A 12,250-nucleotide genomic window follows, 5' to 3' on the forward strand; every position below is an offset into this window, starting at 1 on the left:
TGCGCAGTCACTTCCTCCCCACCGCCTCTCGCGGGCCGCCGCTCCCTCTGTTGGTGTCCGTTGGGAAGTTATGCTGCGTTGCCGTTGGCCATCTTGTTTCAGTTTTGGCGGTGGCTACGTTACTTCTTTCGCACTTCAGTTATCTTTGCTTCTGCGCATCGTTTTGGAATCAGATTTACTGCAATTCTTTCCGCTAGATTTCCTCTACCCTCATATTTTATTTTAAGGGTGTCTTGGGTCAGAATCCCCAGGATTTTTCAGGATCTAGTTGGTGGCTCCAGGAGCTCCGCGGGCTTGCGTCTTCATCGGTCGCTCGCTGGCCACACCCCATGTATTTTTGGATTTTTGGTTACTTGCATATGTGCCTAAAGACATGCTGGTGGCAGAAGTTACATTTTTACAGTTTCTGCTTTATTTTATTAATCATGTGCACATAAAACTTTACCCCTATGGCTACTAAACATGACTAGTCCAAGATGTTCACTTGTTCTTGGGCCATTTTGTAGTTTGGCCTCCTTCCTGCCTTCCCAGGTCAGGAACTCCCATATACGGACATGCACTTGACTGGGATAGTTGCTGCTTTCGCGGGCTAGTGAGCCTTTGTATGTGGCCATGGTAGTGGGCTGGGACTGTCTTGTCCCAGTCCACATCCCTGGTGCCACAATGACTCTCTGCCTGATCTTGGAAGACACTAGCTAGTGCTTCAGCCCACGGACTAGTTGGGCAAACAAGTTTCAAGGTCTTCTCACGGTTGCACGCCCAAGAGTCTTTGGGAGTGTCCCTGAACTGCCTGGTGGACTGACAAGCCTTCGTGGGCTACCTCGCTAGAATCGTCTCCGTTCCATGTTCAAGCCTGGAACATTGGTGGTAGACAGCCATGTCGTCTCCTCCTGAATTTTCAGCTTCCTATCAAGAGAACCTGTCCTGAAGCTGCTTCTTTGACCGCGACTTCAAGAACGCATGTCGTCGCCTGCAATCTGTGACTGTCACTGCAACCCGCCTCACTCTATTCCGTGAGGGGTCCCAAAAGTCTGCATTTCTTCGACTGGGCTTGCAGTTGCACCCAACCGAAGAGCACTCAAACCCACAAACCTGTGGCACCTCTCACCCGAACAGAATGCAGCGCTCCTAGCGGCCCCTGGGCGATCGATTGTTACCCTTGGAAAATCTGTGTCATAAAGGTAGGTAAGCATACCTGGGCCTGTCCCACCCTGTCCTCCATAGGATAACAATGGGTCCAAAGCTGTTTGTCTCCTATATCCCTCTTCTGACAAATTGTTTGCTGAACTTTGAAATAGTTTGAAACTGTTCTGAAGCACCATCACAAATCATCCCATTGGAGAAAGCCTTCCTGTGAGCAACCTTGTGTTGGAACCTTTGACTTTTGGGCCCCATACATCTTACCGTTGGACTTCTAAAGTATAGTGGATTTTACTTGTGTCTGGTTCTGATAATTGTTCCTACATCTGAGTACTTGCCTATTTCACCTGGTTAGTTATGAGTGATGTATTGTAAGTGAACTTATTGGTGAAAGTATATATTTTTTTATATTGTGTTGTGATATATTAGTACCTGAAAGATTAATTTTTCAGTGTGTTCTAAAGGCCTTAATAAATAACTGTATTTTTGTAACTCCCTATCTAGGCTGAATTATTGTATTATTCTATAATCACTGATTGAAGTGCCCCTGACTACACTCACACTATCCTCAGACTAAGCCTTGATTGCTCACCTTTGCTGCCTTGATTGGGTTTTGGCTAAACTCCTAGAGCTCCCTGTTCACAATAACTAGGGTGGCCTCCTAAAATATGCCCCCTGCCCCCACCAGGGTTGATTTGAGAAATCCATCTTCACACCTACCCATGGATGTTCCCAAAAAACCCCAGAACACAGCATTTAGCGTACTGGTATTTCCGACATGCACTTGCCAACGTGACCGGTTTCCACATCTGCCCCACCTATCCACTAACACCCCCCCTCACTCTTCTTTCTTACAGGACCATTCACAGCAAGGCCAATATTATTGGCAGAAAGGCACTATGTAAGGCCACTTACTTTCTCTAAATATCACCTAATTTGTTTTCTGTGGCATACCGTCCAGAGTCCGAGGAGCTTCTCAAGTTCAGATATCTTTTCTCCATGTATCCTTCTCTTGGCTCACCTGAGCAAACTGAAAGGTCCACAACACCTCCAGGTAGACCCATTCAGACAGCCACCATGGGTTACTAGTTTTGAGTGGGCCTACAAATCGGTGCATAGAAATCCACAAGTGAACTGGCCCAGCAGAGTCACTTCTTCGGGCAACCTTAGACACAGTTGCCAGAAGTGTTTCCTTTGCAGAGTAGAATATCAGTCAAATTGAAATGTTAGGCAGTGGCTACAGTAACCCCTTCTCCAGCCTAGAATAGCTTGTCCCTACTGGGTTCGATGGCCTTAGGCATTTCCATCCTGTTGCATGTGTTTGCATATGAGGAAAATCATAATTCCATTTTGGGGTTTCTTCTGCAATTACTATGAGTCCTTGAACATTTTCTTGGCTTTCTTGGTTATAACACTTTATTACTTCTCGAGTGTCCCTGCAGTTGGTACTCCTTTTTTGGTTTGCTACCCTTAGTGGTCCATACAGCTACAATGGCAGGGCCTCCTTGAGCACCCCATTTTCGACCTAGAGGGAGTTCTCACCCAGGAAGTGCCTGGCAGCAGGCTGGTGGCGTCCACATGTATATAGGTTTTTGACTACACCGTTTTGTTCATTTCTTTTAATTTGGTGATGCTTTTTTGAAAGAATGCAATTTAGCTAATGTTTCTAACCAAATTAATAAACAGCCCCCTAGTGCCTACCAAATACTTTCTACTTAATTTGACAATAGTGTTTCATATAATTCTGCAGACCTGCCATAGAATATGTGACCACCTTACAATTCCTCTGCAGTCCAGAAAAGGATTACTTAGCCAAACCTCTTAGTCCGCTGAATATGGACTTTTAATATTTCTTATTGGATTGAGTTGTTGGATATAGGATCCGATAATAGCCCGAATGTTCACATAAATTGAATGTATTCCTTCCTAGAACTGCCAATATTATATCTAGGGTAATTTGAAGCACACTTGTTTTTTTTATAGTAAATGTCTTCTGCTGAATGGCCTGATAACATGTGAATTATTTCAATGTAATGTATTTTTTTTTTGGTGAACTCACAATAAGAAATGATTTTAATAAATATTCTTTTCATTATGTAGATATATTGCCTTTGATTTCCACAAAGAATGCAGTAGGATGCGATGGGACCGGCTTCAGATCTTGGTAGATAAAGTAGCAGATTTACAAGATGAGTTTAGGTAAGCCAGCAAAAGATTCTACTTTGCCATCTCTGTTTAAAGGCATATTGTAATCCCTCCAGCAACTTGTGGGCCTGTTAACAGTCTTATTAATCTGCCCGCAGGCAGAAAGATCTAGGGGGTTGAACCTGATGCTGGGTGCACACTGATCTAGAGCTAGAAGAATCTACACTCTCAACGCAAAACAAGGTGCAGATGTACAAAATACTCAATCGCTGCTGTTTGATACCAATGAATTTATAGGCAAAATCGACCTGTGCCAGTTGACGGAGCTGCTTGGATCGCGGTAAAGGGGAAGAGGAGGGCACTTTTTTTGCTATTTGGTGGCAGTTCCCTAAGCTTAGGACGTCATGGAAGGTGGTGATGGTAGCAATTACGCAGCCCCGTCCAGATGAACTACAATTTTGCTGAGAAGAAAATCTGTTTACATGTTTAGTGAATGAACCTGTGCAGGATGTTTACCCCCTGTCTCATGCAGTGGAAACTGATCTCCTACTTGCTGCTAGCCACCAGGCAGGTTATTGCGGTATTCTGGCATGCAGAGTATATTTCGACCTGCCTAATATGTTTCAGTGACATTGAAAAATACCTATGTGTGTGAAGCTAGCGTATTTAGAGGGAAAACAATATTTCCGTTTCCGGGGCACATTTCTGAAATAAGTTATGACTATCCATGTCCCACCAAACTGTGTGCTAAGTTTGCTTGGTTCTTAATGTTAACTTGGACCCTGCATGGGAATATGGCAGTACTACCTGCTGTTTCTATTGCTCAATGTGACCATCCTACTGAATAAAACCTGTATTTGAGATCTAGATTTTCATTATTTGTTTGAGTTGCATAAGCAACTTTTTTACAAAAACAGAAAAGCAGGGATGTAGACACGTACTACTCTGTGCAGTTCTCACAGGAAGAAGAAACAAAAAAACTTAAGAAATGTTAGTCTGTTCTCCCATGTAGCGTACAATCTGCTTTTTAGTGAATTTAGCAGGCTTTCATATGGTCCGTTTTTCCACGTTTGACAAAATGATATAGAATTTTTGTCACTGCTATCACCCAGGAGTTTTTTTTTCTCCGCCGATTAGCCGCACCCACCATGCCTCTCTTCACTAGTGATGTAGAAAAGAAGTGGTTTAGATATGTCATTCTAACCGATCGCGAACCAGCACATGACAGCAGGAGATGTCTTATTGTCTTTCATTCTTCTCTTCGCAAAAGCAACATTTATTTGAAGAGGATAGCCCTCTTACTGCCAGAATTTCATTAGTTTCCAAAAAGTTGAGACGGGCTCGTAAGAAGATGTTTCTTAGAGATCTATTTGGGAACTTCTTTAGGAATTCTTGAGTCTGGTTTAATTTTTTGGTGTTCACCGGCAGGTGGATTGTAAGTTTGTTCTTCGCTGCTATATCTAGCGTTTGAATCCAGTCTAGTTCTTCCACTTTCTTTTTCACTTTTGTCGGGTTCCCGATCAGTTCTTCTTCAGAACTTTGAATCGCCTCCAATTTTTCTTTGATGACCTTGCACCATTTGTTAAGCATTTTACAGCGGACCCCTACAAATTCTTCATTTAGCAAGCTTTATATGGGTGGGCGATTTTGTAGCAGGCTTTTCCTATGTAACATCATGGTATTGCACTCAATCGTACCTTGAAATGACAGGAGATTAAGTTCACGCCTAATCGAAGCCATAGGTGTTGATTTTGGGAGACTTAAGACCGTCCTCCAAGAGTAGCTTTACAGTTGTTGCCATATTTGTTTTGATATGTAAGGCATAGCTTTGGCGCCGTAGGTCAAGGATGGAACGACCTTGTCTCTATAAAAGTTGATCACTGGGATCAATGAGCAACATTTTTTGTCAATGGCTTTAGCTTGTGATAATTTCCTTGTTTTTTTCTAATAAAACATGTTGCATTGACATTTCTGACTTTGAGCTATCGAGGATGACTCCTAAGTATTTGAATTCTTTTACAGCCATCCAGGTTCCATTTTAATTTTTCCGCTCTTTCGCAAGATTTTTCTAGTGACATGATTTTGGTCTTTTCTTTGTTGATTTCTGGATTGCTGTCAGCGATATACTTTTGAATATTGTCTAGTTGTCTCTGTAGACCAATCGCTTTATGTTCAAGTAAAATCATGTCATCAACATACAAAAGGCGGGTTTGTTTTTACTTGTCCAAGGGTTGGTGGGAAAGATCTTACACAATCTTCTGTATTCTTAAAATCTCCCAGATATGCCAAAAATAGTGCTGGAGCAAGCAGACAACCTTGCTTTACCCCTCTCAGCGTAGGAATTTCTGCTGATAACAAGCCCTGATGACTGAGGCGTACTCCCATTCTAGTGTTTGAATGCAGGGCCTTTATAGGGGCTAAGATTTCTTCGGGGCATTTCCAAGAAGACAATTTGCTGGATTATGCTTTGCTTCGTCGAGATAGGTTTGTCATCTGAGTTGCTTACACCACATTTGCGCCCAGTGACCTGTTAAAAGACCCAATTTGAGTCGGAGATCAACTTTTTGCATCTATCTTTTAAAGTGTAGAATGTTTCTGTGGTCTCCGATACCTGATCACCTCCTCCATCGCTTGTACCTTCACTAGCCAGTGGATTTCTCAAATTCTCGTCGTTTATCTTTCCCCTCGTGCTTTTAACCGGGTGGTTTTCCAGTTCCTCATTTAGATGCTGAATTCATCAGAGCCTCGTCCGATAGAAAATCATTTACTGTTTTTGGAGAATCGGGTAAATACCGATTTTTACCATGGATATTTTGTGAGGTCGGTTTGTCTGTGTTTTTGCTAATAAATACGGTCGATTGAGGATCTTTTCTCGATGCAGACACTGGGCACCAAGTTTTTACTCTTTGGGTTATGCTCCTACGTGGCTCATCAGAGGAGGGTGGTCTAAACGAAGATTGAGATTGATTTTCAAGATTCCTATCAAAGTTATGTTTTGATTTGTCAAAGATTGCAAAATCTTGGTTGGTTTTATCTTTGGAAACACACCCAGAACTGCAGGTTCTGGCTGGATCTTCCGTTGGCAGAATTACGTCTTTGTCGGTGGAGCAATTTTTCGTAGAGAGTCTGCGTTAGTTTTGGGCCGAGCGCCTTTGTCTCTTATTGTCCCTAATGTGTCTAGTTTCTTCCCGTCATCTTTCAAATCTCTCTTGGCAGGATGTAAAGCCAGTATGGCAGAGCCTGGGTCAGTAACTGGAGTAATCATGTCCTGTTCTCTGGGATGGATTGATGGTGTCTCCATATGATTACAAATATTAGGTATTATGATTGATTGTGATAGTCTCAGTTGTGCTTCTTGTAGCTCTAGCATGTCCTTGGTTTTTTGCTTGAGCAATGATTAAGGCTAAATCTGCATGGGTTTGGTTTTTAAATAGGTCTTCCATAGCAGTTATGTAGCCTTCCAAGTGTATACGTTTTGTGTGCATCATCGCTGTGATTGTCGTATGGTCTTTCAAAGTACGTTGAGAGATTCATACAGTTTGCTGAAAGGTGCCAGAGCTATTGTTACGGCAGACATGACCGAAAAAAAGGTCTTTTTTTTTTTTTTACGGAGTGCCTTTCGGTGTATTTGCCTGAAATTCGCTTTCTTTTGTTTCTAAGTGGCGAGAGCTGCAATGCTAGTGACGAGTTCCGCCGGGACGACGGACTTAAAACAGGCTCCGATAATTTTCAACGATGTAGATCATGGGTTGCGTGGCAAGTGCTTTTGTCTTTATTAGCACAGGCCTCGGAGACAGGGCTCATGTTAATAGTCGCATCACACGCAGCATGGGGGAAGTTGTTTTCACACTTTTTGCCCGTTGGGGGTGGATTCAAAGTTTCAGCAAGAGCCTTGTCGCTCTGTTGCTGACATTTGAGGTGCGCCGATGATCTGTCGGACCTTCTATCTTATAAAAGGGGCATTTGATTCAGTGTCGAGATTGGCCCCAAATGCAGTCCTTTGTCACGCTTTAGTAGTAGTTCAGAACTTTGGTCCGTCAAGAGAGGCAATTAGTCCAGTTTCGTTAGAGACGATTGACTTTGCGTCAACAACAGAAACGTAGTTGAAGACACCTTCGCGAGCATGAAAAACCTCTTCAGCAACAGTCATTTGTGTAGGATGCTGAGGCAACTGCATGTTCCCTGCACTTGGGTGACTCAAAGGTTCAGGCCGATCCCTATTAGGTTGGAGTACTGGATCTTGATCGAACGTAGCCTCCTGAAACAGTTGTTTTGACGCTGAGTTTGTGGCCAAGGAGGGGCGGGGGTGGACTTTACAAAAGTGCCATTGTCTCGGAACACAAGGTGTTGCAGGGTTAAGATGTATTTGAGGGTAGGTGGATTCCATTAAGGGGTCTCTGTCTTGCGATGTTCTGTTGCTATCCGATTCTTTCACTGGCTCAAGTATTTCAGCTTCAGAGAGTTCACCTTTGTTATCTAGACTCCTTTTCGGCTGATTATTAAAGTCTTTAAATACTTTTATGGGCAAATCTTTGTCCATTTTGGGTTTCTTTGCCGCTTCGTCTTGGGCTCTTTTCCCTCTATTTGAATGGGTGAATTTATTTGAAAGCTTATTTTTTTGACTTTTTTTCTTGTTTTCCATTTCTTTCTTAAAAGTTAACTTTGTTTCACAAGAAGTTGCTTCCATTTGATTCCGTGTTCGTTTAGTTTTGATTCACTGATGAGGTGCTGTTCGTAGACTTTTTCCTAGTGGCTCTGGTGTCTTTGTGAGCACTGCTGCTAAGTGGTTCCGCAACATCTTGAAAGTCACTTGCCAACTGCTCTAATGAAGATGGCTGTGGCGTCGATGACTTTGCAGAGCCGGTCTCTGCGCAAGATACTCTCCCTGAGGGGGCCGACGTGTACGTCGGCTCGCATCCGGAGGAGGACTTGTTGCGCTGGCTTTTCCACTGTGCTGCCTCCCATGGGAAGGCCGTCTGCTCTCAACAGAACTCCGTCAGGATGGTTGGGCGTTGCCCTCGAATTGAGAGCTCCAGGGCACTCCTCGCTGGACACCAGAACTCAGTCCCACCGGCACAAGTGACCTCAAGCCTGTTGGCGGGCTCACTAAGCTTTAGATGTCTAAATAACCTATATTATACTCTGGAAACTTACATTAGTACTACTCTTGTTCTACACAACGTTGTTATCTGAAAGGTGTGTGTACAGAGAAGTGTTTGCCAACCTCTGGTAACAAAAGTGACTTAGTGCAGAAACGGACGGATTATCGGGATTCCTGGAAAAATGCTTTACCAGGTGCTAGTGGTATAGATGATGCTGGTGCAGGGCCTAGCAGTAGTATTGGCCCTTTTAATATTGAAACCACAGAAGGCATAAGTGAATCTGAAGAGAGAGCATCTCGATTCTCTGTTTCTACATTTGATGTAAAGCTAGGATCAAGGAAATGGAAATCCAATCAATTATGGCAAAAATGTAGTCAGACAAGATTGGAAAGGAGAAAGAGAGAGCTTTCCCACTGGCGTTAGCCAAGCTGACTGGGCCCACAGGCTCCTCCAGATGTTCTGGCACTGGGTCCTCCTCACATCCAAGATTTCTTGAGGAAAGGTTGAATGAGGATGAGTATGCTTGTTAGGTACAAGAGATGAATGAGTCTGACAAGATTGCATGACTTCTCAGATTTCCCCCAGAATGGTTGCAGTACTATTATGGCATGACGATTCTTGTCACTTCTCCCCAGAAGGGGGGGCCCTACCGTATAATGCTAGGGAGGTGAGGCCACTACCCAATCGTCCCCCTAGGGAAGGTAATATGCAGGAGGACCTCACCTACTGGGGATAAGGGCATCCACCTGGGCAAAGGCCTCCCTAAAACCCTTTGACATAAAATCCCTACTCTCATGGTCCCCCTTTTCTCCCACCATTGGTAGTGGAACCATGTGTTATTGTAAAGTCATAACTGTGAGAAATGTAAAATATACTGGGACGAAGAACAATATGAGAAGCATATGCAGTAACTATATGCAAAGTCAATCAAGTACTGCAACTAGGTGGCTCACTGGAGGCATGAAGAGTGCCAGAAAGATTTTCCAAGATGGTGTTGACATTACGCCAGGGCAAAGTCAACAGTATACAGTAGAAAGTAGAAAGCAAGAACGGACTAAGGAGATCTCACTGTGGAAGACAGGGGTATGTGAACGAGACTTGGGAAGTTAAAACTCTGAACGCTGCAGCTGAAGCAGTCACGTCTCTCTGGGAGAGGGGGGGGCAAGAAGAACAGGAGCATCCTGGGAGCCGGCAGGGAACCGACTCACTGGGTGGTGGGGTGACCTCTGGTGGACCGCCGGGTCCAACAACGCAGAGACGAACAGCCTCCTGTGGTGCCCCTTGGGAAGCAAGGAGGAGGAGGGTGGGGTGAAGAGGCCCCTAAAACCCTGTGAAGAACCAGAGCAATGTCCCATGGTACCCCAGGTAACAGGAATGACCGGCAGGTCGGGTGGGGTTCGGGTAGAGACCCAACTCTGAGTGCATCAGGAGTCATTTCCCTTGTCGCAGTGGTCAGCTCAATACCACTGCCCAAGCAGAGTGCATCGAGAGTCTGCTCCGTCGTCCTAGTGGTCCGCCCAATACCGCTGCCCAAGCAGAGTGCAACGGGAGCCATCTCTCTCATCCTTGATTCACCAAATACCGCTGTTAAAACAGAGGGTACATGGATTTGTCTCCCTTGTCTCTGTGGCCCAACAAACATCATTGGAAAATCTGAGAGCTTTAGGAGACAATCCCCTCATTATGATATAGAAACCAGTAGAGACATACAAGAACGATCTATAGAATCCTGGAAATGATTTCCATCATCAGAGTGTTAAATGGAAGCCAAATAAGGCTACGAGTTTTTCTTCTTCCTTGAAGGAGTTGGAGACTAATCCAAGATTCCTGCATGAGTGCTTAAAGACCACTGTGGAGCACTTTTATAGTAGGACCAGGAGAAGGGAGTTATTTCCCTGGTCCCTTGTGATTGGACATTGAAGTTGTTACTGCTACAAAGACTTGTGTTTATAGTGTTAGTTCGATTACTTGGTTTCTGACGGAGGACAGAGAACATTTATTTTTGATGGACATTATGACGGCTCTTCCCAGATCTGACTTTTGCACAGTAAAATGATCCAGTCCGAAGAAGATGGGAGGTCACAAGGCGGTCCTTTTTCTCCCCTTTAAACAAGGCCTCTTGTACCAAGGCGACACTACACCAGAAGGGATATCTAGAACTCACATTGTGGTTCCTCGGAGCCACAGAAGGATTGTTCTAGAGATGGCACTTTTAACATTGGGACATTTAGGTACGGCAAAGACACCAAGCCAGATTATACCACGGTTCTACTGACTAGAAAGAACCATGGTCTGAAGGTTTGCCCTGAGCAATGCCAGATGTTAAGATTAATTCTAAACCTTCGAGCCGTCATATCTTTTGTTTTGTAGGAGTGCATGCCAACATTAAGAACTTTGTAATTACTTGTGTCCTGTGCCAAAAGACAGCTGCCCATATAATGCCACCAGCACCATTACAACCTCTTCCTATCATCGAGGTAACCTTTTCGAGAATTGGGATGGACATTATAGGGCCATTTGAGCCTTTGAAACTGGCAAGTAAGTACATCCTGATGACCCCAGATTGTTACCCGGTATCTAGAAGAGCTTCCTTTACAGAACAAGACGTCCCAACAAATTCTTAAACATTTGATTCCTTTCTCATCCCGGGTGGGATTGATGAAAGAAATTGTAACAGATCAGAGCAGTACGTTTATGTTCAAGTTGGTGGGCAGAGGTTAAACAAATCCTACAGATTAAGAACATAAGCACTTCCGTATACCACCCACAGACAGACAGATAACTAAACATTGAAAAACGTCCTCAAGAAGTTTGTAGAAGCGGATGGCGTAACTGGGATACCATAATACCTTGGGCTCTTTTTGCCATTCGAAAATCCCCACAGGCTTCATTAGGTTTCTCCCCTTTTGAACTCCTTTATGGACGTGATCCAAGCGATGTCTTGGACATACTGCGGGAGACTCGGGAAGAAAGAGAAGATGCAGTTCTTCTACCCATGCCACAAACGGCACAACGCCTAAAAGAACATATGGCTATTATACGAGAATTAGAACAGAAACATATGGGACGTGGCAGGAAAACCAAAAGGCTCAATATGATCAGAGAGTAGTACATAGATCATTCTCTATTGATCAAAAAGTACTTGTACTTTTGCCCACCTCAGAGCACAAGATGCTCTCATGATGGTATGGGCCATATGAAATCTTAGAAAGAACTGGTCCATGCAATTATAAGGCGGCTCAACCTGACTAAAAGTCCAAAACCCAGATCTATCATGTGAACCTCTTGAAGAGGTGGAAGGAGGACCCAATGAAAACCTTTTTCATTATAATGGACGCACTATCATCAGAGGAAACTGACCTAGTTCCCTCAGACTTGCCTTATCAAACAGCAAGACATCCATGACTTATCAGACCAACTCCTGAATATCCTCAGCACTGAGCCTGTAAGTGTTCCAGGGCATAACGTCCTATAGGTTCCCATAGGTGAGAAAGGAGGTTATCTTCAAGGAGGTAGAGAAGATGCTAGAGACTAACATATTAGAACCATCAGAAAGTCCATTGTCTTCGCCAGTAGTCCTTGTTTTCAAGCCAGATCAGTCGTGGAGATTTTGTATAGACTCAAAAAAACTGAATGCCGTATCAAAGTTTGCCAGTTATCTGATGCCACGGATTGACGATCTGATTGACAGACTGGGATCAGCTGTCTTCATCTCCATGATTTGATCTGACAGAGGTCTATTGGCAGGTGCCATTGAATATGGCCGACAGCTATGAGGGGTCAGAAATGAAAGCCAGGCACAAAGTTATGTTTTTCGTTATAGATTTTTATTCAACTTAAAAAGGTTGGGGGAAATGCCTTTC

The 12,250-nt window shown here is 43.9% G+C and overlaps 1 protein-coding gene across 4 annotated transcripts in view; it reads left to right on the forward strand.

Moving 5' to 3' along the window:
* SACM1L (SAC1 like phosphatidylinositide phosphatase) overlaps window positions 1–12,250 on the forward strand; it is a 1,165,903-nt gene that overhangs the window by 751,113 nt on the left and 402,540 nt on the right. For all 4 annotated transcript variants that reach the window (XM_069613352.1, XM_069613355.1, XM_069613353.1 and 1 more), the window contains exon 13: window positions 3,241–3,339. In XM_069613352.1, the coding sequence (XP_069469453.1) occupies window positions 3,241–3,339 (99 nt within the window). The remainder of the gene's footprint in view (window positions 1–3,240; window positions 3,340–12,250) is intronic.

The sequence above is a fragment of the Ambystoma mexicanum genome, chromosome 5p (genome assembly GCF_040938575.1).
Source record: "Ambystoma mexicanum isolate Mex_15411 chromosome 5p, UKY_AmexF1_1, whole genome shotgun sequence".
In the NCBI taxonomy this organism is placed as follows: domain Eukaryota; kingdom Metazoa; phylum Chordata; class Amphibia; order Caudata; family Ambystomatidae; genus Ambystoma; species Ambystoma mexicanum.